This window comes from Tamandua tetradactyla, chromosome 19 (assembly GCF_023851605.1).
Source record: "Tamandua tetradactyla isolate mTamTet1 chromosome 19, mTamTet1.pri, whole genome shotgun sequence".
NCBI lineage: Eukaryota > Metazoa > Chordata > Mammalia > Pilosa > Myrmecophagidae > Tamandua > Tamandua tetradactyla.
The window spans coordinates 45360790-45388392 of record NC_135345.1 but is presented as its reverse complement, the minus strand read 5'-3'; the positions used below and the strand labels follow the sequence as shown (position 1 = coordinate 45388392).

Genomic DNA, 27603 nt, shown 5'->3' with positions numbered 1-27603 from the left:
GATCCAGGTTTGATTCTTGGGCCATGCACCCAAAAGGAAAATGTCAGCTAGTGGAGTTCCAAGCTTAAGCCTAAAACAGATTTATCCTAGGATTTAGGATGAATGGAAGAGGAAGAGTCTTCCATCTCTGTATTCATGTGAATAAACTGAGATGCCTACTAGAAGAGAACTCATCTATCAAAAGAGAGATGATCCACGCACAGGGGGGCAGCAGAGATGGGAACAAACACACTTGGTTTGGTCATCCACCCCCTCAGCACAAAGCACCACAGCACAGACTTCAAGGGCACTTGCAGTGGCTGAGCCCATGTTAAGAATAAGTAATGGGTCTTATTCCAAGCTAGGAGAGGAGAAAATGGGGGATAACATGAAGTCAATGGAGAGATCTAGTCCTCTCAAGCAGTGTGTCTCAAACTTTAATTTGCAAAGGAATCGCCAGGTATCTTGTTAAAATGCAGATTCTGAATCTTGAGTGGGATCCATGAGTCTTACATTTATAACAGACTTCCAGATGATGCTGGTGCTGCTGGCTCTCAGATGACCCTTTGAGAAGCAAGCCCTTGACTCTTCCTAGGAATTACTTCAGGGGAAAAATAATATTTTATTAGAACAGGAATTGCCACATAGCTATTAGGAACAAAACCCAAGATATACATGGTTGTGATTGTACTTTTACCCCTTTGTGAAGATGAGTGGTATGGCAAGGGAAACACCCATTAGAGTGAGTTTTGGAGAAATATTATGTGCATATACAGCTAATTCCAAACCACTTTATACTCAGATATAAGTCAATACCAGCTGTGCTTGAATCTTAACATGCCTATTCACTGGCTAGTTTCCATATCAGATCTCATGATATTGAAAATGTATATATTTTCAGATAAAAACTCCATGGACTCCTTACCTTCTACCACTTTAAATTCTAATTCCGATCTTGTTCCCCTCCCCATTAGGGGAATATAGCTTATGCTTAATTGTCCCAGTTGATCCTAGGAATCATCCTGGATTACTAAGGTAGCCTTTCTGCCCAGGGCAGCTTCTCTTACCAGTGAAATTTAGTCAGTCTAAGAAATTCTTATCTAAGAAGCCCTCTGTCCCTCCATCATCCTGACTGGTTGCTTGTTTCAGAGACTTTAATTAAAACAAGTGTCAGTGGCTCCATTTGTCATTCTCCTGTGTAAGTAAGAGTAATTATAACGGCATGAGTTGCTGCCAGTAAAACCCTCACTGGTGAGCCTCAACTGAGCTGCAGTTATACAGCATTTTCATTGGCAGCTCTCCCAACCCTTCGCTTGGGATTAATTCCTCTGCAGGAGCACTCTGCCTAAGACGAGAAAACAATTTTCATTCATCAGCTGCAAGTGTGAAATTAATGAAAGCCACAATCTCATTGGAATGAAACACTAAACTCTCATTTATGCTTTCAATACTAGAGAAAATAGGATTTCTCCCCCCTCGATATATTTCTGTTTTTTGGCAGTAACATTAGATTAAATTTTCATAAACGCCAAGAATTACACATTTGGTTAATTTTTTTATTGTATGTAGGAAAAGATGCCAAATATACTGGAAAACATCAGCAGCCTCTGAAGGCAATGAATAAAACCAAATTACTTAAGTTATCCTCTCATCGGTCTTCATTTTAAGGGGAGTGATTCTTGGTTTTGTTTCCTCTTAAGTTGCTTTCTTTGACCCTAAAGCAACATCCTTAGGGAAAAACATTGCAGGAAGGGAAGCACAAATGTCCGTTATCAAAAGTTTTCATCAGTACACACATTAATTTATTGGAAATCTCCATTTAGATTTTCATTATCCTGGAGACAGAGATGTCTGGATAGAAGATATCAAAAGACCTTGTATCTAAGAGGCACTGATCAGCCCTAGGACAATGGTGCCTTCCTGAATCTGAATCACTCTACACATCTTCCCACATAAACTAAAGATCAACAAAGAGGAAAAGTAAAACTATACATGTCCCATGCATTCAGCTGTACCAGGAGAGAGAGAATACACAGACACTTCAAATTACATAAAGTAGAGAAATAAATACCAGAGCATGACAACGCTCTCTCCAACAATATTCCTTCAAAAATGTTCTTCCACTCAAAGTGTCCCTGCATACTCTAATTCCAAAGAAAAGTAACTCTAAGGAAACATCAGTAAAAGTAAGATGGAAATACTAAGACAATATGAAAAAGATAACACTCATGTTCCACTTCAGATTCTTGTGACCTCACATCTGCCATGACCAGCTCTGGGTGGGCTCTGAGTAGCTTCCAGGGGGTGTATCCTGATAGGGGTCATTGCAAGCTGGCTCTCCCCTCTCACTCTCACCCAGAGTGTGGACTTAAGTCTACCCAACACGTGATTGACACTAAAGTTTGCTTCTTTGGGCACAACTAATTATTTCAAATCTTGTTTTATGAAAGTGATGAAGATCTAAAATTAATACACTGGTGTTGGTACTTTAGTTTCCCAATGTCTTGACCATATTTGCTAGATAAAGGCAAAGTACAGGCAAATGTTAAATAACTGCACAAAAAATGTTCAAATAACTGCTATATTATGGCATGAACACTGTCAAAATTAAACTATTGGCTTATGTATAGAATCTAAGCGTGGCTGATAAAAATAGTCCATGGTTGTCATTTGCATGAGAAGTAAAGCATTGCCCCTACACATAAGCTTTATGCAATTTATTTGCAACAAGCTTTTATTTCTCCTACAATTTTTTTCCACAAAAAACTATGTTCCTCTACTTCTTCAAATATTTCAAAACATATTTAAGGCAAACCACATCACGCAAATACATAAAATGAAAAATGGATTTAATCAGATTATCTCCAGGTCTCTTTCAATCCTAAGATTTTATGATTCTATGAAAACAAATATGGTTTTGAATGAACATTCAGTGGTTTCTTCCCAACTTACAACCTGATATTCTCTACTGTATCTTACACAGTTTATACTAGCATAATCTCCCCAAATCCCCATGACCTTTGTTTAAATGCCTCTTTTATAGGTATGCGTTATCCAAATAAGACACTTCTGAGAGTGAAATGGGGCATAATAATTATACCAGCACCATAATTAAACCACAATTTTCTAAAATAGATCAAGAACTTCAGTCATCCTACCTTAATGTGTTCTTAATACAGCAATAGCTGACATTTTAGATCTTCACCAAAAATCTAAACAGCTTTCCAATTTTATCTCCCACAATTTTCCCACATAAACTCTCTGCTACAGGTAGTGCTCCTTCACTGGCTCCCCAGTGTATCTTGCATGTCTGCTAAGAGACTAACCTCCCCATTTTTTTTTTTTTAGCTAACATTTATATCAGATGGTATAGAAGTATTACATGCCAAGCACTATTTTAAGGATATTACACATTTTTAATTCATTTAATTCTCATAGTAACCATATGAATTAGTTATGATTATTAACTCTAATTTATAGATAACTATCATTTTCCCAAGATCATACATTGGTTGTGATGAGGAGTTTGAACCAAAGAGTCCTTTACCAAAGTTGCACCTATAAGCCACTACACATACCACCTAGCTCAAATCATATATGCTACCTAAAAATTCCCTTGTCCTTCCACCTTCAGAAGATTTCACAATCCTCTGAAATCACTGAAAATATATTTTATGTTAGTTATTTCCCCATTTACCTATACTATCCTATAATATTTCCTATCTCAATATATTACTTCCCTCTTTGATTATTATTCACCATTTCATGTGTTCATGTCATCTTTCCATTTAATTCTCGAAAGCAGAAGTCAGATGTTCATTTATTATTGGTTTATTGCTTGATTTCCTACAACATCATTGTTGCTTTGTTGATTGTATTATCAGAGGCATATTTGGATACCTAGTAGACCTTCGAAGCATATCCATGCCTCAATAACTTTGGAATGGGAACTTAAACGAACTTAGATGTTCTTTTTTGATATTATACCATCGAGCATTCCATGGCAATATCAAAATGTGCTCGTTCAATTAGTACTGATAAATACTATGAATATTTATTAGGTAGTCAAGTACTAATGCTAAGCACTCAACATATGAAGATATAAGAAATAATCCCTATGCTGAAGGAGCTCACAGACCCCTGGGAGAGACTGAGTAGTAAACAAAGTTCCACGTTAAGAGTTACAGAATGCTGTAATAAAGGTTTTAGTAGAGCTATAACAAGGAAGTTACAAGAGTTATTATTGTCTCTTAACACTAACTGGTGGTAATCATGGAAGCATCCTAGAATGAGTCACATCTGAGGTTGGCTTTAAAGGTTCAGTTTAGCTAAGAGAAGGTGGAAACATCTCGAGACCATTTCAAGAAGAGAAATCAGCAAGTACCAAAAAAGCAATCAGGCTATATCAAAAGGCAAAATATGGTTGCAGTACCTGTATTGGTCTTATAGGTTATAAAATTGGAAAGTCATGGAAAACTTTATATGCCATATGTATCAGCTGTCTCTTTCATTCCACTCCACGTCCTCTTCAGGCCTCAGGTCTGATTTTAGCTATAGCTTTGAGCAACGGTTTCATGTCACTTTCTTCTGACAGATACCCACCTCCAGCTGGTACTATGCATCTTGCACCTCTGCCTTGGGTTTTCCCAACACTGAAATGTGGGATCCTGACTGAAGCCCCCTCAGCACACAGGTATATATATATATATATATATATATATATATATATATATATATATATATAGCTTAGAAGTGTAGGAGAATATGGATCTCTTAGACCAACTATTACCAAGAAGAAAGAGTCCACAAATGTTACTTTCTGTTCTTCACAGGGGATATGGATTCTGAAAGGCATTGAAGATACTCCTCAGAAGGTCTTAGCAGGATAAAGCCCAAGAGGTCCATGGCAGTATTCAATGTACCTTTGAACTGGCTTTTCCTCTTTCCCTCTTTCCCATTTCTCCATCTCTCTTTCCTGTCCTGGGATTACTTCCCCAATAAACTACATGCACACAAGTCCTTGTTTCACACTCTGTTTTCAGGAGGAACTTAGGCTAATACACTAGACTAAGACATTTGATTTTATATATAAATGCTATTGAGAACATTGGGGATTTTTAGCAGGAGAGTAATATGATCAGATTTGCAATTGTATGAGAAATGAATCAGCTGAAGGCCAGATTGGAGGCTGAAGACAAAAAAGGAAGCATTTCTTCATTTCATCTCCAACATAAACATGAAGTTTCTACATAAATCTGAATGGTAAATGGACTTTTAAATGAGAAAGTAACAATAATGACTTTAAAAATGGCTAACCAGATGGCTCCTTCTGCTTAGGAAAAAGCAAATTGCAAGGACTAGATTTGGCTCCAGGATAAATTATTTCCAGGTAGAGTTTGGCTTCTGGCCCGCTTGTGCCTCACCATTTTCTGTTTCAACATTCTCTTCTGAAAATACAGTAGCCTAACTTCCTGTAGTGTGCTTTTCCAGGGGACAAAAAAGAAAAAGCCCTGATTTGTAGTGTTTGCCGATTTCAGTTGTGCAAATGCACCCATAATGGTCAGTTGCAAACCGCCAAGGCTTTACAACTGACTGGCAAAATTCCTGAATATTTAACAATCTTCTCTCTAGCACACCACTGCCACTTCCCTCAGGGAAGGTCTCTGGCTGCCATGGGACAGAACCCATGGCAGCCAGTGCATTCTTTCCTCCTCTCTTTCAAAATGCAACTGCCTCGTGAGAGATCTTGGTATCCTGAAATTTAATCCTTTCTCCACCCACCGCCCCTCATACCTTGTCTCCAGAGAATATAATCTTATATTAGAAGGTGCCATGGATGCTGTAGTATGTGCCCCCTGAGTCCCTTCAATAGGCTCATGCACCGTCCCCAGCTGCTGTGAATGTGGGCCACTCACTGCTCTCAGCTGCCTTTTCCTCAGACAGAGAGTTGTTCTCAAATGAATAGGAGTCATTTCATCTTAGTAATTAGAGGCTGAGGAACAACCAATAACTGACATCCCACAGAACCTCATACTAGTTTACATAATATTGATAACATCATGCTAATTGGACCTGCTGAACACGAAATGATAAGCATATGGATAACTAGATAAATAAAACACATTGTGCTCCAGATGGTGGGAGATAGACACCATAAAGGTCCACCCACAAAGATTCAGGAACTTGCCACACCTGATGAATTATTTAGGTGCCCAGTGATCTGGGGCATGCTAGGACAGCCCCTCCAAAGGAAAGGACAAGTTATTGTATTTGCACCTTTACATCTAAGAATAAAGTACGGTTCTTGGTAGGCCTCTTCAGGTTTTAGAAGCAGCATATCCATTTATCAGGTTGTTAGTTTAAAGTAGAGACCATGGAAAGAGAGGTTTTGCAGCAACTCCAAGTAGTGGGTATAAGCATCCCTGAGTCTTGGCCCATACAAGCCTCCTGACCCCTAGGGCTCTGTATTGAGATCTGCCATATGCAATAGATAACTATACAGTATTTTTAAAAACAGCTATGGCATGACATAGGCTCTGATAGAAACTGAGCCTCTACCCTAGCAGGTCGCTATAACTCCCTGTCAATATACATCAGTTGTGTACGATTATACACAAAAATTCTTAAGTTCGAGCAGTTCTAGCAGCAGTCCATTGTAAAATGAAAGTGGTTTATCTAGGATCAGGTTTAATCAGGCTCAGGAGGCACAAGTTAGTATGAATAGCTAGAGAAGATGGAGCACAGGCACAATGGGATCCACTGGTCCTACCATATACCATACCCTCTAAAACCTGCCACCCTGATTGAGCTTTAGAATAGCAACTGGAAGGCATAGCTGATGCCTCAGCTTGAAGATGACATCCAGTGGGAAAGGGGCATAATTCTTCAGGATGCCACTTATATCTTAAATCTGTGTTCATTATCTGGTACTATATCACCAATAGCTAAAACTCAGGGATCTGGGAACCAATAGGAAGATTTGCGACTCATTCAACATCACTCCACTCACCCACTCGGAAAATTTGTGCTTTCCATCCCTGAAACTTTAGGCATATTAGTCGAAGATCCTTGGTCCCAGAAAGAAGCATTCTACCAAGCAACACAGTAAAAGTTCCACTAAGTTTAAAGCTACAGTTGACCTCTGCTTACTCTGGGCTCATCATGCCAACAATCCAGCAGGCATAAAAAGGAGTTACACTACTGGCAGGGGTAATTAATCCTGACAGTCATGAGGAGGTAGAACTGCTGCTACATGTTAGGAGCAAGGAGGAATATGTGTGGCAATTCGGTGCATCTCTTGGAAATCACTTGGTTATAACTTAAATGAGCAAGTACAGCAACCACTGCCTAATGAAGTCATAATGACCAGAGGCTGACACTCTTCAGAGACTGAGGATACAGGTAGCCCAACCATGCAAACCACCTAAACCAGTAGAAGTGCAAACGAAGAGAGGGAGGAGCTGTAACACATGGTGAAAGAGAGACAAGATGAGTATCAGTTATTGCTTCAAGACCAATAACCATTATGTGGGAGCTGTAATTTGTCCAACTGACTTTCCTACTATGCTCAAAGTTGTGCCTGGGGGAATGAAGCTTAATTGGAGAAGCAAGTGACTCTTAGAGTGCAAGAGGGGGACTACAGAGGATGCTTGCAAAATCCCTTCACAGTGGCAGTTGACCAATCCCCCAGCTACTGGAAATACTAGCTCCTTAAATTTCAAAGTTTCCCTCTTCTCTGGATAAATGTCTCAGCAGAGTAGGTGGTTGCCTTGCCACACACACACACACACACACACACACACACACACACACACCCCAAAAGCCGATGGCCAATGAGAGACTGACACCGACGTACAAAATGCCAGCCCCTTATCTCAAGACCAATTCTGTGATACAATTTATATTTCAGCATATCCTTCCAATGCCCTAATTTGAATCCCTCGCTTCCTTTCTTCTGAGAGTCCTCCCTTAATAAATCATTTTCAGAAGAATCTCATCTCAGGTTCTGCTTGTAAGGAGCCCAACTTAAGACAAAAGGGGTCTCCGGAATAGGGCAGTAAGAAAAATAACAGAAGGAATTAAACTTGTCAGATGTAAATCGAAGTCAAAATATCTAGGGACAAATGTCCTTTCAATGTCCCTTGAATCAAATTGGGATATCGTCAGCTTATCTGTAAAGTGGGTGAATATCTTCTTTGTAAACTTGCTGTGAGAATTATAAAAGGCCCTGTAACAAAGGTGCCTAAGATAGTTTCTGCCACATGGAGGCATTCAATAACAGACCGCTCTTATCACCAGCCCTAATAATAGTCTTTTAAATATTTCAGCAATAACAAAAAAAAACAAGCTTGTGTTTGAATAGCGAGGTCCGGAAAGCTTGGGCACATTGTTCAGAGGCTTGCTGAAAACGAGCCCGCTCTGCTCTGCATGCAGAAAGCTGTTCTGTCTTTGCTGTCCTCCAGTGTGAAATGAGTTCTGCCTCGCTGACGGCGGAGCCCCTGAGGCGGCTGGTCTCCCTGGCGAGGACTGAAGGAAGGAGCTGTGGGAATGATTGCTGTTCCTTTTGTAATCATTGTGTTTTTGTTTTTGATTTAATGTAGACAAACAGGAGGGGAAGAAACAAAGCAATATGCACTATTCAGAAAATTTTCCTTTCCATTAGGTCAAATGTGACATGCTTTCAAAACAATCACATAGTTAGCACTCTATTATAAATATAATCAATAATTAGCATGCTCATACTTTTACTGATATTAGTATAAAAAATGTTTACCCGTCCTAACGTCATTTGAGGTGACTGAGTTCTAGTGTTGAGAATAATTAAACACTCTGGGTCTGAAGAATATGGATGATACCCAGAAATCAAAAGGAATGAGTGCTGGGAAAAAATATTAACAGGAAATGAGCATGGAAAGACAAGGACAGATTAAAAAAAAAAAAAGCACAACAAGTAATGAAATGAAATAGGATCAATAGTAAAATGCTGTGTAATTCCAGTAGCAGGACTCAATATGGGGCAAATTGCATTATGAAAATAAAAAATTAAATTCTATCCAAGTTCATGGATAATGATGTGGCAGGCAGTGCTGTTTGCTGTTTCCAGCTACATCCTTCGTGCTCTCTTCTAGCATAAAGGAAATGCCAGATATTCACTTTCTCAGCTTCCTATTATAAAAAGGAGTGGCCATATGACTTCCTTCTGGTCAAAAAAATATAAGAGAATGTTGTGGGGGAATTTCTAGAATTTCATTTTTCTTCCAGACAAAAGAGACATGTCTACAAAGAAGGTTCTCTCTTGCCACCCGTCTCTTTGTTTTTGAACTCTGGCCTGCTTTTAAGCAGGAGCAACCATCTTGAGAGGAGAGGACATGACAAACAAGCTTAGATGTTGGGGATCAAAACGTGTCCCCCACAAAACACACATTTAAGTCACAATCCATGTCCTTGTGGGTGTGAACTCATTTGTAAATAAGACCTTATGAGGACTAATTAATAGAGAAGATGTGGCCAAGTTGAATCGGGTGAATCTTGATCGATCATACTAGAGGCCTTAGAAAGAGAAAAATGCAGGTCACTGTCAGTCAAATGAAGCCATAGAAAGAAGCCAGAAGTCAGCAGAAGCCAGAAGACCAAACAGAGAGAAAGACGACCATGTGATGGCAGGCAGGGATGCAAGCTGAAGCCAAGAATTGCGGCAAGCCAGCTCAAGAATGCTAGAGACTTTGGGCTGGAAGCGTGGCCTTGCTAGGCCTGGATTTTAGACCTCTAGCCTCTCAAACCAATACATTCCTGTTGTTAAGACAACCAGGTTGTGTGAATTTGTCATAGGAGCCCTGACAATATAAGATGTTAAGGAGGATAAAACAGACAGACAGGGAAAATCTGAGTTGTGTATCATGTTGTCAAGTACTGAACCACCTCAGCAACTATCTTCTGAACTTCTTGGTAAATAATATGAGAAATGAATATTTAAATCATGTTTGGTTGTCTAGTTTATGGCTTGTAGCAGAACACCTGCAGAAACAAACAATCCAGTGGATTAGTATTGAAAGCCACTAAGAATCAATCTAGGCTATTACTAAAGAAGAGACAGAGTCTATCTCCACCCAGAAGGAGCAAGCAAGGCTTTCGGGATGGCAGGTATTGTAGAGGAACACTCAGGCACAAGGTATGTGGGCGTCTGGCAGAGCTCACAGGCAGAGAGCCAAGTACTTCAGAGCAAGGCTGGTGAACTCTTGGCCAAGTAAAAGCAAGAGGTTAAAACCAGAGAATCAAAAACAAAGGGCCACGTGAGGTCCAGAGCCAAGACAGGATCTAGGACAGAGGAACTGGCCTCAGGGAAAATGGATTTGGATGGCAGGGAGGGGCTGAACCAAGTTTAGATTCAGGAGCTGAGATTTCCCAAAGGAAAGTCAGCTTTGCCAAAAATAAGCTTGCAGAACCATGATGTTTTTATAAGGGAATGGCCCAGGACTTCTGATGTAACCCTAGTTTTAAAAAATGTTATTTGTGGTAAACAGCAATCTCTATAAGAATCGCAGAATTGGGTTAGATGTCCTTTCTCTCTCTTTTGATATGCTCAAGTATTTTACAGCAACTATTTTCTGTCTCATAAGAATGAATTTAAAACCTTTGAGAACAGAGCTCATGCTTTGTCTTTGCACCCCCAGTACTTAGCACAATATTTAGCAATAAAGTTTCACAAACTGTTTGTGGATGGATAATAAAAGTAGTAACAGGTTTATTGAGCACCTATAACATGGTAGGCACTGTGTCAAATATTTTATACACAGTAGCTCAATTAATTCATGTGAAGTTATCCCCATTTTACTGATGAAGAAATTGGGGGTTGCAGAAGTTAAATAAATCTCCCCAGAATATGCACTAGGAAATGGCAAACTCTGTATCTGAAACCAGATTATCTCCCTCCAGAGAATTAGTAATCTTACCCAGAGAATTAATACTTTTACCTACTTTGGGAGAGAAAGTGAATACAATTATCTTCTGAGACACTTCTAGAGAAAACTATCATTTTTCTCTTGTTTCTCTCACAAAGAAAAGTTGAATTCAGAGTCCTAGAAGTCTTCCTTTGTCCCTGGGAACAATTGTATTCCAGACCCTGGACATGAAATAAATGATGCTAATTATTAATGAAAGTGGAAAAAAATAAAACTTTGGCATCCAGGGAAAGAGCTCATCTGAAGGGCATCTGGATCTGCCTGCAGCATCAGTGCTCGTGATGCCTGCAGCATCAGTTGCTCGTTTTCAGCAACGTGGAGTTCAAGAAGCAGCAGTGAAGATTGGGTCACCAGGATCTGCAGCCAAAGCGATCCTTCAGTTTTCTGGCCTCATGGAAAACTGCATACTCATAAACCACACTGACTGATATAGACTTGTCCATCCACCCTTACATATAAGTGCCCAGGGCCACTTTTAGTCTGATATTGAAAAATCAAGTCAATTGATGTTTCCTAAAATGTACTATTGTGCATCACATTTACCCCTCCAGTGGAAAGAAAGAAGGATAGGAGAGAGTAAGGGACACCTGTGCAGGCTCAGTAGACAGCTATCTAATTTGTAACATATACTTTGTGTCTGTGTCAGTTCTCCTAAGCCCTCACCATCAAAGCACTCCTTTTTGGCTTCAATTTGCTCCAGGAAGCCCTGACAGGGATATAAAAAGGCTCCCCAAGAAAGAAGGCCAACTTATAACTGAGTAATTGGCATAGCAGCACTGGCCTTAGAGAATGCTAATGTAAGGACCAACTAAGAAAATATATATATGTGTTTACATATATATTTTTATATATATGACAAGAGAAAGTCCATAGTTAGAGGAGGAGTGCTGACAGGGGTTATTAAGAGAATCTATGTCTCTTTCTTGTCCCAAAATTCCATAATTTTATTTTTCAGGGGAGTAGAAAGAAAGGTAGTTTCCCAGGAAATGATAGTACTGACCATTCTCCACTGATCCCTAAATTTACTTGGTTTGTGTCGTCATTGTAATAGATTTCCTAATTTTTTTTTTTTACTGAAAAATGTGCATATCTATATGTCCTTGACCTACAGTTAAAGTACCAGCGGTCTGATAGACAATCTTCAGCCTTTAGGCTGTGGCTGCTGCCTTTGAATTGTGAACTAGGCTCCACGAGCCCTGGAAGCTGTGCCCTGTTGAATACTGTTTCAGTTTGACTTAAAGGTGTTTTTGCCATGATTATAATCTAGCTGCTTCCCAGAGATCACCATTATTGCTCTTGCTTGCTTGGAATTAGAATGCTTGACCCTTTGAGAACAAAGAACTCCTTTCCTGATAAAAAAATTCTAGTGGGAGCTATAAGAGTAACTTATAAGGATCATTCTTTACAACTCTAACAAGGGAAAACCAATGGAAGCCCTGCAGTTGACATACTAAGTGTCACAATCATTTAAGTAGTAAAGATTGCCTATACATACTTTGTTTCTGTCCTCGTTCCATGACAGTGAGACCACAGTCCAATATTATTAGCTTCTAATATTTACTAGAAAATATTTCATTACAGTTGTTTCATTTCCTTTAAAGTCATTTCTTTTCATTCACCTGTCATTATTCCATGCTGATAATTCCATAGTGATAACATTCCATTTGCTATTGGTTCAGGTAATGAGATATAGCTAGATATAAGCTAGATATGGCTAGAACTAAACAATCAAGTTAAATATTGTTGAATGTGGAGTCCTGTGCATAAAAATGGTTAAGAAACTAACAGAATAGCATTATATTAAATGTTTTCTGTGATGGGAAGCAAGTTTTAACCTCATTAACCTTATCACTGTCAAAAGATGCTATATGAGTCAACACTGTGATATGGCTACTAAAAAATATTAAACTCAGGCCAACTGGGTGGCAGATGGCCTTCACTCTAACTTAGAATGATCAGTTTCAGAAGGTTTAGTATCAATAGGGTGATAAGAAAACATGAAACTTGAGCAGTCAAAGACCCTAAAAGCCTTGCCCTTAAAAATCCCCACCAGAGGTGAGAACAGACCTTGGCAGAAATATTACAGAGGAGATTCAGGCATCTGATGAATGGTTGGGTACTAGTTGCTTAGTGGACAAGAACCCAAGCTTTGGGGTAAAAAGTCCTAGTGGTTATATCATTTATCATCTCTATGATCTTGAGCTAGGTATTCAATATCTGGGAGCTGGTACCAGTTTGTTTTTTGCTGCTTAACAAACCATCCCAAAACTTATTGGAATACAAAATTAAGTACTTATAATTTCTAGCTTGAGAGCAATTTACTCTTTCATGGCCTTACCTCATTGTTTAGGAATCAATGAAATAAAGAATACTCCTATGGTGTGTTTATCAGTGCATATTGATTTCCTCCCTTATGATGAAATGTTGTAAGACATAAAAGGTTTGTCAGCAGTTAGGTATGATGATGAATTATTTGAAAAATAGAATTGAGAAGAGATCTTGAATCTTAATTGATTTGTGCACATAAATACAAGTCCTTCAACTGAAAATTTCTGCATGACATTTTATTTATTTTTTTTATAATTCCTTTCAGATGATAATGACTGATGGATTGATATATTTATGCAGTGTGTTGATTTGTATACTAGTAAATGCTTATATAACTTTTATACAAAATCTAAAATATTGTATTTAATAGTAAATATCAAAATCTTGCCAGCATTAGCAGGCCACCAAAAGAATGCTTACGTAGTCCTGCTGTTATATTGCTTCTTTAAGTTTGGAAACACCAGGTCCTAATTCCCTAATTATGGGGTAACCATGGACTGACAGTACGAGTTTATTAAGCAGTTTCAAGTCATCTTGTAGAATCTGTGGGTCTGCTCAGCATGTTGTTCTAAGTCAGAGTTCAGACATACTCATAGGATTAAGCCACAAGCAATTAATACCAAATTTCTGCAAATTAAAATGTCATGATGATACAAGTATTCTGATGAATAAGGGAGAATGAGAGATATTCCAAATTAGCTATTCATTGAACTAAATAGAGAAAGTTTTAATGAGATTCACAGGACTTTGGTAAGTCAGTGCTGGTGCTCAGAATGCTTCTTATTGACTCCTAGAGACTTGCAGAATCAAGGTAAGAGATCGTACAGATTTTCTGCCTTGAGATAGAACTAAATAGGAAAGAAGGCAAAAGATGAAGATACGGATCCAGTAAAATAATAGTCTAATCAGGACTGGGATAAAAGAAGAAATTATAAATATGGAAAAGTGAGGAATGGGTAACAGGAACTACATCAGAGAAACAACAAAGCAGAGATGAAGGATTCTGTACAGGTGGGAAACAAAGTGAAGTTTTGAATCTGAGTTCTGCCCAGAATTACTTTACACACTGATTCACAGTGTACTACTAAATATTCCCTGGAGGCAAGGGTTCGGTTTTGTTCCTTACATTATCTAGCATAGTGTCTGCTCCATAGCATCTGTGCAATAAATGGTTATTAAATAAATGATTGAAGGATTATTGAAGATAACCCACAACAGAAAGAATGGAATGGAGCAAGCTAGAGACATTTCACTATGCAAACACTGTACCTATCCAATGTGGGAGATCTCCAAATTCAAAAGAGATGGAAAAGAGGAGAATAACCACTATCTCAGAGAATTTCACTTAATTAAATAACTCAATGAAAGAATATTTATTAAGGTCCTACTCAGTGTCAGTGCCTATTACTGTGACCAAGAGTAGCTAAGAAAGGATATGTGGAAGGTGGTTACAAAGACCTCTAAGATACACCAGTTTGTAATTGCTGTAATTGTTCATAAATAATATATCAGTAGTACCTTCATGGCATTAGTGCTTTTTTTTCTGTTTGGGCGTCAAGTTGCCTAGTTTCTTCACGCAGTTTCTTGCATTGGCTGGAATTGCATAAAAAATCCTAGAGATTCATGCCTGCTTCCTGATAGCTAAAAAAGCAATATTTCCCTCAGTAAATGTTTGTTTTGACAAAGCACTACATACAAACTTCTCTGGATAAATGAAATTTTAAATCCCACAACTTGATATCTCATAGATAGTGGAGGAACCCACACTATATTAACGGATCAGTAGTGATACTACCTCATAAGGTGTATTCTGTGCAGAATAAATATGTCAGTACACATAAATGACGTGAACAGTGGCTGGCAAACAATTAGTACTTGAACAATGTTAACTCTTACTGTTGCTTCCCCCCCCCCCCCCAGAGTGGCCCAAATGAAGCGCTAGAACCCAGGAGTCACCAATAATAATGCCTTGGGATTACTGTTGGATAATAATTGGTTATTGTGGAATATTGTCCTATTACCAGAGCTAAATTCATTGAACCAAAGATGAATGATAGGTGCTTCCGATAACTTCCATGAATATCATCCAATCTGAAGTTAGGGAATTTTAATGCTGAGCAGCAGCCTTCTTTGAGGTAACCAAATCATCCCTCTCCCTTACCATGTCAACCTTCGCAACTCATGAAACAATTCAATTAAAGGATGTAGAAAACCATGAAAAATTTTTTCACTCTACTGAAAAAACATCCCTAGGTGAAGCTCACTAACTGTTTTTATTTTGTTTGTTTGGTTGGTTGTTTTTTTTGGTACATGGTCTGGGAGTGAACCCAGGTCTCCCACACGGAAGGCAAGCATCCTACACTGAACTACTTGTGCACCCTCAATAACTGTTAGGTATTAACACCTGCTAATCAAATTTTGTTTGTAATGTCTCAAAAAACAGAAATCATATCATTACATGGGATATTTTTGTTTTAAAACTTCCTACTTATCATAGCAAAATTTCAAAAGGTACATTTGGGAGTTCTATCATATGTTACTAAACTTTTAAAAATTCACTAACAAAGCCAAATGAGCAAAGGCAGATACCTGATTTCTCTAATGCTCAGTTATCTAAAGAAACAGGCGTTATAAAAATAACATTCCTGCTTACTTCGATAGATGTTGGATATAATTAAGTAAAATAATGTATTTGAAAGTCCTTCACAAAGTGCAAATTGTTCTGCAAAAGCATTATTATTTTAATTGTAATTCATCTTAAAATATTAGAATGCTTATAAATATACCCACACTAACCAGAGATATGCATATCATGCATGAATGGAGGTTATCTATTTAATCTGGATTCTTAGAAAGAAGGAGCCACCAAAATATAGTACAAATTGTCCTTCTTGCCATTTAATTTTTTCTAGTACAGTAATTCTAAATCTGGAAATGGAAAGGAAATTAAAATTTTGAAAATTGTAATAGAAGATTCTAACAGTATACTCACAAAGTTTAAGGGTAAGGTCAGGAGAATATTACCGTCTGAAATCTAATCTAGTAAGAATAAATTACCCAAAAATAAACCAAAAGAATAGCCTTAGTTATCTGTATCACTGACCCATTCTAAGAGACTTGGAAATAAATCGTTGTTAAGCTTAAGGGTTATGATGAATCCAGCCATGAAACAGGGTAATAACAGCTCCAAGCTTTGCAGTGATTTTGTCATTTTCCTGCATTGGATAATAGTAGCTAAGAGTAAAAGGAAAAAAATAAATGCTTTCTAAATTTTTCTGGCAATGAGGAGCAAAATCATTCGTCTAGAGAATAATATTTAGTGCAAAATGTCTGAACGTGCACTAAAACAGAACACCTGCATGAATATATAATGGTAAGATTCCTGGGTCTCTTTTCAGACTAATTGATAAATTAAGATATCAGTAGGAAACATGTCCATCAGGATAACCTTTACCCATTTTCTCCTCGAGAGAAACTTCCTAGCGCTCTAACGTGACCAAGAGGGAAAAATCATATACCAATACATATGTCCTTAATTTTTCCTTAAATACTCAAGTCATAAAGAAAGCTAAGGAATATGTTTACTAACTTAGGGAATTGGATGAATTTCTCTTCTTCACTCTAAGTTGGTGATTATCAAATTTTATTGTACGAACCATCTGAGGAGCCTCTAATACCCACCCCATATAGTATCAGGGGTTGAATCGTGTCTCCCCTTCCCTCCACAAAAGATATGCTGCAATCCTAACCTCTAGTACCTCAGAATGTGACTTTATTTGTAAATAGAGTCATTGAAGATGTATTAGTTAAACTAAGGGTCACAGTGGAGTAGGGTGGACCCCAAATCCGATAGGATTGGTATCCTCAAAAGAAGAGAAAGCAGAATCTGTCATGGAAAGAAGATGGCTATGCAACAGACAGAGGCAACGAATGGAGCTGCAAGCCAAGGAATTGTCAAGGATTGCATGAAAACCACAGGAAGCTAGGAAGAGGCAAGGGGGGATTCCCTCCCACAGGTTTCAGAGGAAGTAGGGTCCTGCCAACATGCTGATTTTGGACTTTTGCCTCCAGAACAGCAAGACAATGAATTTCTGTTGTTTTAAGGTACCAAGATTATGGTATTTTGTTATGGCAACCTGGGAAACCCACACAGTCAAAGAAGGAATCAAGTGAAAAAACTGATTAAAGAGTTTTTATGGGTAAAGACCTTGAGGAGACTTTGCTAGCAACTATTATCAACCTTTCAAAGCAGGGGGTAAATGGAATATGCTTAAATTATTAGAGAACAGCAGTTTTATTGTTTTGTTTTATCCCCCTTAAGAAAAGAGGATGAGGGAATTGGACATAAAAAATATATTTCAGTAAATATTGTAACTTGATCTAGTATCAAAAAGTTGACTTCATGATTTCCTCTGTTTTGTGTTTGCGAATTTATAGCACCATCAGAGTAAAGGCATAGGGAGGAGAATAGTTTTTTCTTGTAGGTTTTGAAGACTTAAAATATTACTCATTAATATTTTTGGAGGTTTGAATAAACAAATTCATGCCAAACAAAATACCAAAAAGGCTGGTTTTATAAACAACTCTCTAAATCATAAAGAAATTTAAATCATGATAAGCTAAGTTAATCATAATGAATACAAACAATTGTAAAACTTAATTGTTACCAAAAAAAAAAGACTTAATTGTTGCAAGTCTTGGTGTGTGCCTTGGCAATAATAATTTCTGCACTGAGTGAAACCCAGAAGTAATTGAAATTGTCATAATCTAATGGTCACATCTCTAGAAATCTCTACACAACTATTTCTAGTTTACTAAACATAGTGATGAGTTTCTGGTTTTTGGTGTTCCTGTCTAATCTCTAAAATCCCTCTTGGGTAAGTTCTATGTATGAGAAGAATCTTCACTCTAATCTGCTTTTATCCTTTAACAAAATCTTAAATTTGTTTTTTTTAAAGCTTCATAATATAGTCATTTTAGATACTTCCTATGAAGTGAAAAATAGTCAAGTACATTTTGTTGAAATCCCTTCTCTTCACCACTCCTCTATCCTTATACAATGTAGAGGCATTCAATAATTCATGACCAGACATCACTTATTTAAACAGTGAGAATAAGATAAATTGGTATTAAAATGAAAAATACCAGTTTGCTACTTTAATGATAGTGATTATGAATTCCTTTTTTAAAATAATAATGTCTGTTTTACAAGCAAATCATTCTTCCGATGCTTCCAGGCAATTTCAAAAACTTGTCTTGACATTAGATCATTGACAAAAGCCCCAAGACCTGAATAATACATTCCTATGTTACTGTGCAGAATTTTTCACATTTTAAGGGCTAATTTCTTTACCATAATATCTGGATCTCAGTCTGTCCCGTTTGTAAAGGAATAACTATTTTTCAAGTGCCGCTCTAGAGTTCTCGTGGGTAAATTAATATAGAAATGAACCTTAAACCAAACTTGCAACCTCCTAAGGTTTGAACTTAGGCAAAGTTCAAAGTAAGGACTCAATCTTTTCTGGTTTAAATATCTACACAAGTAATGATAAATGTTCAACTGGTATTAAAGGTAATAAACTAGAAATTAACTTTTATGTTTAGCTTGAATATTTTGAACACCATAGTCCTGTCTTCTTTCTTGGCTAAAGAAATACCTTGTCTTGTTCATCACACACTAGGAGAAAAGATCACTTAAATGTGAGGAATTTGGCTTTGAGAAGTTGATCTAATTTTCTAAGTGTAATGGTCCTGTTTTTAGTCCATGACTCTTGAGACAATGACTTAGATTGGGAGTGACTCGTGAAGTATGCACAAGTCATGGATAAGACAGACTTACTTTAAACTAGAGAACTGAGAAACATCATGGAGAGTTAAGCACAAAGCTCAGGAGAAGGAAATTGCAATGACTTACCTGTAATACTTTGGCCAAGTTGTTAAATAGAGCTTGGCCAGCACTCACTTTGTATTTGACGCCTCTGACTGTGCCATTTTTGCTTAAAATGTTGACTCTTCTTGTACCAAAACCTTTCTCGCTGGCAGCCCTTGCTAGCACCAGCAAGTTATCCTGGTCATTCTCATGCTCGTCACCTTCTGATCCTATGTGGCAACTTTGCTGTTCATCAGACTCACTTAGTCCATCTATCCCACAGACACTGGCACACTCAGAGTCTAGAGAGCCTGCAGGTTGCCCATCATCATACACCTCCTTTAGGATTCGTCCACTGTGAGATGATGCGACCCGAAATCGGACCTTTCGTGGCCTGTTGCTTTCTGTTCTTTTTAGCATGGTCACATCCAAACCCAAATGAATAGTTTACATCATTCTGGATCTGTTGTTACCGTACTAGCCACTGGCCACATAGCAATATCAGAGCTCAATTCTAGCGACAGCAGCACTCACATGAAACTAAAGGAAAGAAGATTCCCAAGAAGTTACAATGCATCTCTGCTATTAATAATGAATGTGTGTTGTGTACTATGGTTACCTTTAAACCAAAACCTGTAAAATGATCCCAGCCTTTAAATATTAAATAGCCATACTGAACTCTTTAACAGGACAAGTGCAAGAAAGTGGCATACAATGAAACAGAAAATACGGGGCAAGAAAATGACAGACTTACAGTTTGAAGCCAATGGTAAGTGTTGAAAAGCCTCAAGAAATGAAATGAATCTTCAATTCATTTTCCAGAATAAGGGCCAGAGATAAAAAGTGACGTCAAAATGCAATGTGCATTTCATATAAGTGGAACCTTGTAGTCATTTTATGTATAGCTTATTTCACTCAACTTGATGTCTTCAAGTTTCATTCACTTGATAACATGTTTCAGAACTTCATTACTTTTCTAGCTAAATGATATTCCATTGTATAGATGTACCACATTTTGTTCACACATGGTTTGCTTCCACCTTTTGGTTATTGTGAACAATGCTAGAATGGGGAGTTATTGCTTAATGGACACGGAGTTTCTATTAGGAGTGATGAAAATGTTTCAGTAGTGGATATGTAGATGATAGCACAATTTTGTTAATTCAATTAATACTACTGAAGTTTACAGTTGAAAGTGGTTAAAATGGGAAATTTTGAGTTGTATATGCTAACACAATAAAAAGGTTTTTAAAAATGCTATGTGTAGGATAGGAAGCGCTAATCTCTTCACAGTGTTTATTGCTTCTTTCATTCTCCACAGGTAATCTTTAAAAGGGCAGTGAGTATGCAACATGCTTGCATAGAGCCATGAGTATTATTTTCTCCCAAAACATCATTCTTCAGCTATACTATACATGACAAATTTTGAAACAACATTGTTATGCTCAAACAGTTTTGCTAAAGAATAATTTTTTTAACAGACTGTGAAGAGATAGGTTTATGTAATTGCTTCCCCACTTCTGCTAGTGGAAAGCATTGTTCTCTTTGACAGAGGGAAAGGTTTGGGAAAGGAAACGTGTGGAACAGTAAGGGAAGAATGGAAAATCCTCTAAGCCAGCCAGATCAGCCAAATCAATCCAGCTGATCAGAGTTGATAAATATTCTATCCAAGTCACCCGTGCATAGAGAAGGGTCCTCCTTGTGCTTGCTATCCTCAAATGTATTTCTATCACTTTAGTGAGTACCTGAGAACCTCTTAAGTTATACAGCCATCTTGAAACCTACACTATAGTGAGTGCCCCAAGCTGTCTTCACTACCAGAGGGAGGCTAAACAGCTAATTCTCATACCGAGCTTCAAGATTTGAAGGACTATTGCTTTTAATCGTTTATAAACTTACTTTATGTTAGAAAATGCAGAAAAACACAAATTTGAAAATAGAAAAATCACAAACAATCTCATTTAAAAAATGTTTTACCCGGCTACTGAAACAAACACCATACAATAGGTTGGCTTAACAGGAATTTATTGGCTCATAGTTTTAGAGGTCAAAAGACTTGTTTTCTCCCAGAAATGGTATCTGCTGGCTGGTCAGCAATCTCAGGGTTCCTTGTCTTTTCTGTCACATGGCAAGGCACAAAGGGACATTTCCTTTCTCTTCCAGGTTTCATTGACTTCCAGCTTCTGTGTCCAATTTCCTTTGCTTACAAGGATTTCAGCCATATTGGATTAAGATCCACCCTCACTCAATTTGGACACACCTTAACTAAATCCACACCTGCAGTACCAGGGATGGGCCTGAACATTCCTTTTGTGGGAGGTATGATTCAATCCCCAACAGTCTTCCCTCTGAACCTGCAAAATGCATGTATGTTCTTCCAATAGGCAAAGTACAATCATTCCTTTACATCATCCTCAAAGCACTGTCACTTTGATAACAATGCTAAATGCAGAGTCTCCTCAAAATTGGTTATGGGTGTGGTCCATCCTGAGTCAAAATTCTTCCCTCTCTGTGGACCTACAAAACATAGAAAACAAGCTATCTGCTTCCAATATACAATAGTAGGACAGAAATAGGAAAGAGATATCCTCATTCCAGAAGGGAGAAATTAGAAGGGAAAAAGAGGGTACATATCCCAAACAAGTCTGAAACTTAGCAGGGCAAACTGTATTAGATATCAAGATCTGGGGGTCATCTATAGATCCATGTCTTGTCCTCTGGGCAGGATAGAGCAGCAGTTCCACACCTTCCAAGGGCTTGCTCAGCAGCTATGCCTCCCCGAACAATGAGGTGTAGGCGCCACCCTCTCCAAACACCAGAAAGGTGGCCAGGCTCTCCACAAACACCAGGACACAGGCCTCATCATCTGTGAACATTGGTGTGGCAGCACTCTCTCTGAATGATGTGGTTCAAAGCCCACCCCCTTTAAGTTCTACAACAGATAGCCTGCCCCCTCCAAGTACACGGGCACATCTGCCCTTCCCACACATGAGAGTGAGTCTGTTCTCTTGGCCCAAGGAGATCTTGCTTCCATGTTTCTTCCTTCAATTCATCCCTTTTCTGTCCCTTTTAGTCCAGGTTGACACTCGTTCTGCTCATACCAATTTTGCAAAAACTGTATCTGCTTTGCATTTTGTTTGAGTGGGTGCACACCATCAGGCAATGGAAATTCCCGTGGACTTTTCCTAAATAATTGCATTTTAAATCCTGACTTCCACTGAAATGGCTAACAATAAATACTCAGACACAACAGTTTTAGCAAATGGTTGTTCAGTTCACCCTTATATGGAGTCCTTTTCTCTGGAGAATGTCCTTCTAAGGGAGGTCACCAAAAGAGCCACTTCTGGCTCTAGTCTTCTCATTTTGCCAAGTTGAAAATCAGTATTTTGTTGGCGATTTAGTTTCCCAACTTTAACCACTATTGATGACTTTTAGTCTAAGTATTTACTTCACTTCTTCTATTTTCTCATCAATTTAATGGAGACAATAGTATCTACCTTAGAGAGTTACCCTTGCAAAGCACCTGGAACATATAAGCTTTCACTGCTTCTATAATGGTGTACACTATATTTTATGTGTCCTCTGCATGAAAATAACTAACTTTGGTTTAAGACAAGACAGACTATACAAGATCACAGTTGATAATACATATGAAGTAGAGAGAATTCATTAGAATGACTAAATACAAGATATTTTAAATATATATATTAAAAAATACTTAGTGTGTTTTATATATATGTACATGAATATTATATACAAATAACATTTTAAATGATATTTTAAAAGGCATCTTTCTTTCAAGGATGGGCAATTCTCCAATAGACTGAAAATTAGCCTGTCACAATGGAAAAAAACTGTACATCTATTATTCTACTTACCCCTGATGACTATAATCATGTGCTTATCTTAAAAATAAAAATTAAGCTTTTTTTTCATGGAAAAAGCTTTCCATTCTTCATACATTCAACTGGTCTTGAGGCAGAAAACAATTAGATTTTTTTGAAGTACTAAAGAGAGGCAGAATGGCTAATGAGTCTAACTTGTATTCTATAAAGTTCTTCTTAAGAGACAAGACCTAATCTTTAATTTATGCAACTCCTCAAAACATAAAATAAAAACTCTGCAAGCTCTATTACCAATTCAAAAATATTTTGACTATTCATGGGTTTGACACCAGCAGACATCTTTTTATTGAAAATAATAAATCATAAATTCCAGAAGCTAAGATGGGGGGAGAATGTTGCAATAATGAAACTAGAATGACTTTGGAAAATACTACTAATGATAAATTTAAAATTCGTTTTAAAAATGCCCCTTCTCTATCAGTAATCTAACAGTAACCTATGCCTGGTTACTTCTTGCTAATGTTAGTATTTCAAAATTAGAATATTTATTTCCTCAATTGTACAGCAGATATGGCATCAAAATAGAATTACTCTTTTACTCATCCTATCCTCAAAATATTGCCTCACATAGTGTTCTGTATGAGATCACCAATGCATGGTGAGAAGTACTTTAACCATAGTCCTGGCTCTGGAGCATTATTTTGGAATCATGATAAATGTGTACAATATGTCTCCAGGTACTGTTACTTTATAGCTATTTCATCCACTATTTTATTTTTTGCTCTTAAAAGCACTAAAAATTGATCATTGGAAATGAAGCAGAAACCCTGCCAGTCATTGGCAAAGTAATTGTCTTTTCTCCAGTCCTCCAGCAACACTGTCACCTGAGACGCCATAAACCATGACTCGCTCCCCCAGCGCTGCTCTCAAAGCTCCTGTTTTGATGGAGAGAACCCATCAAATTTTTATTTTCTAACTACATTGGTGATTAGAGGAGAAAAAGATTTACTAACCATCAGTGAAATAGGGAAAATAAGTTATCCCTGCAACTTTTGGCTTATACAATATTGTACCTTTCTTAACCAACATAAATTCACAAACCAAAATGCACAGCTCAATTATTAATTTAAAGTACAGAAAATGTCTAATAGGAAAAGAAGCTGAGTGCGTTCAAGAAAGTACTCTCTGATGAAAGGACCATTGTTATATGATATAATAAGAAACGATGAAATATTTCTTAATTGATAGATTAATGATTAAAAATGGGGACTGCGGTGCACCCCATACTGGGTTTGAATCTTGGGTCTGCCATTCTCTGAGTAACAGGGAGCAAATCTGTCCCTGAGCTTCAGTACTTTCATCTGTCAAGTGGATATACTTTTACTAACTGTTGGATAGAGCATTTCAAAGGATTAACTAAGATCATGCATGTGACGTGTTTAGCATGTTGCTCAAAAGATGACAGCAGTAATTATTATCAGTTACATAAACAAACTAAATATATTTGCTATTTGGAGGATGATGAGAAGAATGGATCCAGGAAATCAAGGCAAACTGTTCTGTTTCTTGTCTGATTCTAAAATTTCAAGGTTGAAATGTCCATTACCACTTAGCTCCTACAGAAAGGGCTCCAGTTTGCAGCAGCATTGTTCAAACTGTGCTATTCTGTACTGAGTGTTAACTTTATGGTCAGCTCTATACTGGAGCAGGGATTTCAGTGTCAACTTAGAGCCTGTTACAATGGCTCCTGAGTGGGTGCAGGTCACCTTATATTCCTGGGGTTGATAAACTGAACTCCACACCTACCCAGAATTTCTGTTAGATTAGTAGCTAAGCTCAATAAAGTTAACATAACCACATTAAAAGGATATCAATAGAGTGCCCAGAGCAACTGTTTCCCAAAATAGACTTTTGCAGTTCAACTCTTATAGTTGAATCCCACATTGCGTCTTGTAGGGTGTTTTGCATATAAATAGTGCTCAGAAAAATATTTGTTGAATTAAAATTAAGAAAGCTAGACTTCTAACATCAAAAGTAAACTGAGAGAGGATCCAAGATGGCGTCTTAGTAAGGTACATGCGTCTTAGTTCCTCCGACTCCAAATCAACTAATAGGTGAACAGAAACAGTACAGAACAGCTCCCGGGGCTACAGCAGGGAATGGACACACAGCGTAACCAAGTCTGGGCTGGCTAGTCTGACTGCGAAACTCGGCTGCGGTGAGTGAGATCCCCGAGCGGCGGGCGAGTTTCCGAGCAGCCGCAGCTGCGGCAGTCCGAGCTAATCCCTCCCTCCTTCCCGGGCTGGCTGAGAGACTCGGAGAGACAAGCTTCCCAGCCAAGGCGGCCGGCGCCACACTTTTGCGGGCGGCTTCGAGTCTCAGCTTCGAGTTCGCGACTACAAGTCTCGGATCAGAGGGCTATCCAAAGTCTGGGCTGGCAAGTCTGACTGCGAGACTTGGCTGCGGCGAGACCCCCGAGTGGCCGCAGCTGCGGCGGTCCGAGCTAATCCCTCCCTCCTTCCCGGGCCGGCTGAGAGTATCGGAGAAGCAAGTTTCCCAAGCCGAGGCAGGCGGCGCCCTTCTTTTGCGGGCGGCTTCGAGTCTCGGCTTTGAGTCCGCGGCTACGAGTCTCGGATCAGAGGGCTATCCAAAGTCTGGGCTGGCTAGACTGACTGCGAGACTCGGCTGCAGTGAGACCCCCGAGCGGCGTGCGATTTCCCGATCAGCGGCAGCTGCGGTGGTCCGAGCTACTCCCTCCCCCCTCTCCGGGCCGGCTGAGAGTATTGGAGAAGCAAGTTTCCCAAGCCGAGGCAGGTGGCACCCCTCTTTTGCGGGCGGCTTCGAGTCTCTGCTTCGAGTCCGCGGATACGAGTCTCAGATAGGAGGGCTATCCCAGCCGCGGAAGCCCCCCCCCACGGAAGGCTTCCTGGTCCGGTGGGGAATCCCCCAGGCCCGCTGCGGCCCGCAACCAGCCACAGGGTCCCCTCAAGCCGCGGCAGCTGACGCCCCCACCACGCGCGGCCCCTGAACCAACGGAGAGAATTGGATCCGAAATCCCCAGGCCACAGAGATCGGTGACTGGGGGAGACCCATTCCAAACACTTGAGACAAATGTGTGCCACGTGCGCCACGTACTGGGCAAGATAAGAAAAACAGATCCCAGAGATTTCACAGAAAAATCTTACAACCTTGCTGGGTCCAACACCCAGAGAAATCTGAATAAATGCCCAGACGCCAGCAGCAGAAGATAACTGTCCACGCTCAAAAGATTGAGAATATGGCCCAGTCAAAGGAACAAACCAATAGCTCAAATGAGATACAAGAGCTGAGACAACTAATCCTGAATATACGAACAGAAATGGAAAACCTCTTCAAAAATGAAATCGATAAATTGAGGGAGGACATGAAGAGGACATGGGCTGAACATAAAGAAGAAATAGAAAAACTGAAAAAACAAATCACAGAACTTATGGAAGTGAAGGATAAAGTAGCAAACATAGAAAAAATAATGGATAGCTACAATGATAGATTTAAAGAGACAGAAGACAGAATTAGTGATTTGGAGGATGGAACATCTGAATTCCAAAAAGAAACAGAAACTATCGGGAAAAGAATGGAAAAATTTGAACAGGGTATCAGGGAACTCAAGGACAATATGAACTGCACAAATATACGTGTTGTGGGTGTCCCAGAAGGAGAAGAGAAGGGAAAAGGAGGAGAAAAACTAATGGAAGAAATTATCACTGAAAATTTCCCAACTCTTATGAAAGACCTAAAATTACAGATCCAAGAAGTGCAGCGCACCCCAAAGAGATTAGACACAAATAGGCGTTCTCCAAGACACTTACTAGTTAGAATGTCAGAGGTCAAAGAGAAAGAGAGGATTTTGAAAGCAGCAAGAGAAAAACAATCCATCACATACAAGGGAAACCCAATAAGACTATGTGTAGATTTCTCAGCAGAAACCATGGAAGCTAGAAGACAGTGGGATGATATATTTAAAATACTAAAAGAGAAAAACTGCCAACCAAGACTCCTATATCCAGCAAAATTATCCTTCAAAAATGAGGGAGAAATTAAAACATTCTCAGACAAAAAGTCACTGAAAGAATTTGTGAACAAGAGACCAGCTCTGCAAGGAATACTAAAGGGAGCACTAGAGTCAGATACAAAAAGACAGAAGAAAGAGATATGGAAAAGAGTGTAGAAAGAAGGAAAATCAGATATGATATATATAATACAAAAGGCAAAATGGTAGAGGAAAATATTATCCAAACAGTAATAACACTAAATGTCAATGGACTGAATTCCCCAATCAAAAGACATAGATTGGCAGGATGGATTAAAAAACAGGATCCTTCTATATGCTGTCTACAGGAAACACATCTTAGACCCAAAGATAAACATAGGTTGAAAGTGAAAGGTTGGGAAAAGATATTTCATGCAAATAACAACCAGAAAAGAGCAGGAGTGGCTATACTAATATCCAACAAATTAGACTTCAAATGTAAAACAGTTAAAAGAGACAAAGAAGGACACTATATACTAATAAAAGGAACAATTAAACAAGAAGACATAACAATCATAAATATTTACGCACCGAACCAGAATGCACCAAATTACG

At 38.6% G+C, this 27603-nt stretch overlaps 1 protein-coding gene and 1 long non-coding RNA gene across 2 annotated transcripts in view; both read right to left on the bottom strand.

Annotated features, from left to right (window-relative positions):
• Positions 1-19566, bottom strand: part of GRXCR1 (glutaredoxin and cysteine rich domain containing 1) — a 142448-nt gene extending 122882 nt beyond the window's left edge. The window contains exon 1 of the mRNA XM_077137129.1: positions 19180-19566. Within this exon, the coding sequence (XP_076993244.1) occupies positions 19180-19554 (375 nt within the window). The 5' untranslated portion in view covers positions 19555-19566. The remainder of the gene's footprint in view (positions 1-19179) is intronic.
• Positions 398-7271, bottom strand: LOC143663584 (uncharacterized). The gene is made up of 3 exons (XR_013166052.1): positions 6989-7271; positions 4412-4536; positions 398-580 (listed from the first exon to the last, which is right to left on the bottom strand). It is a non-coding gene; the product is annotated as an uncharacterized LOC143663584 (long non-coding RNA).
• Positions 19567-27603: the final 8037 nt, after the last annotated feature.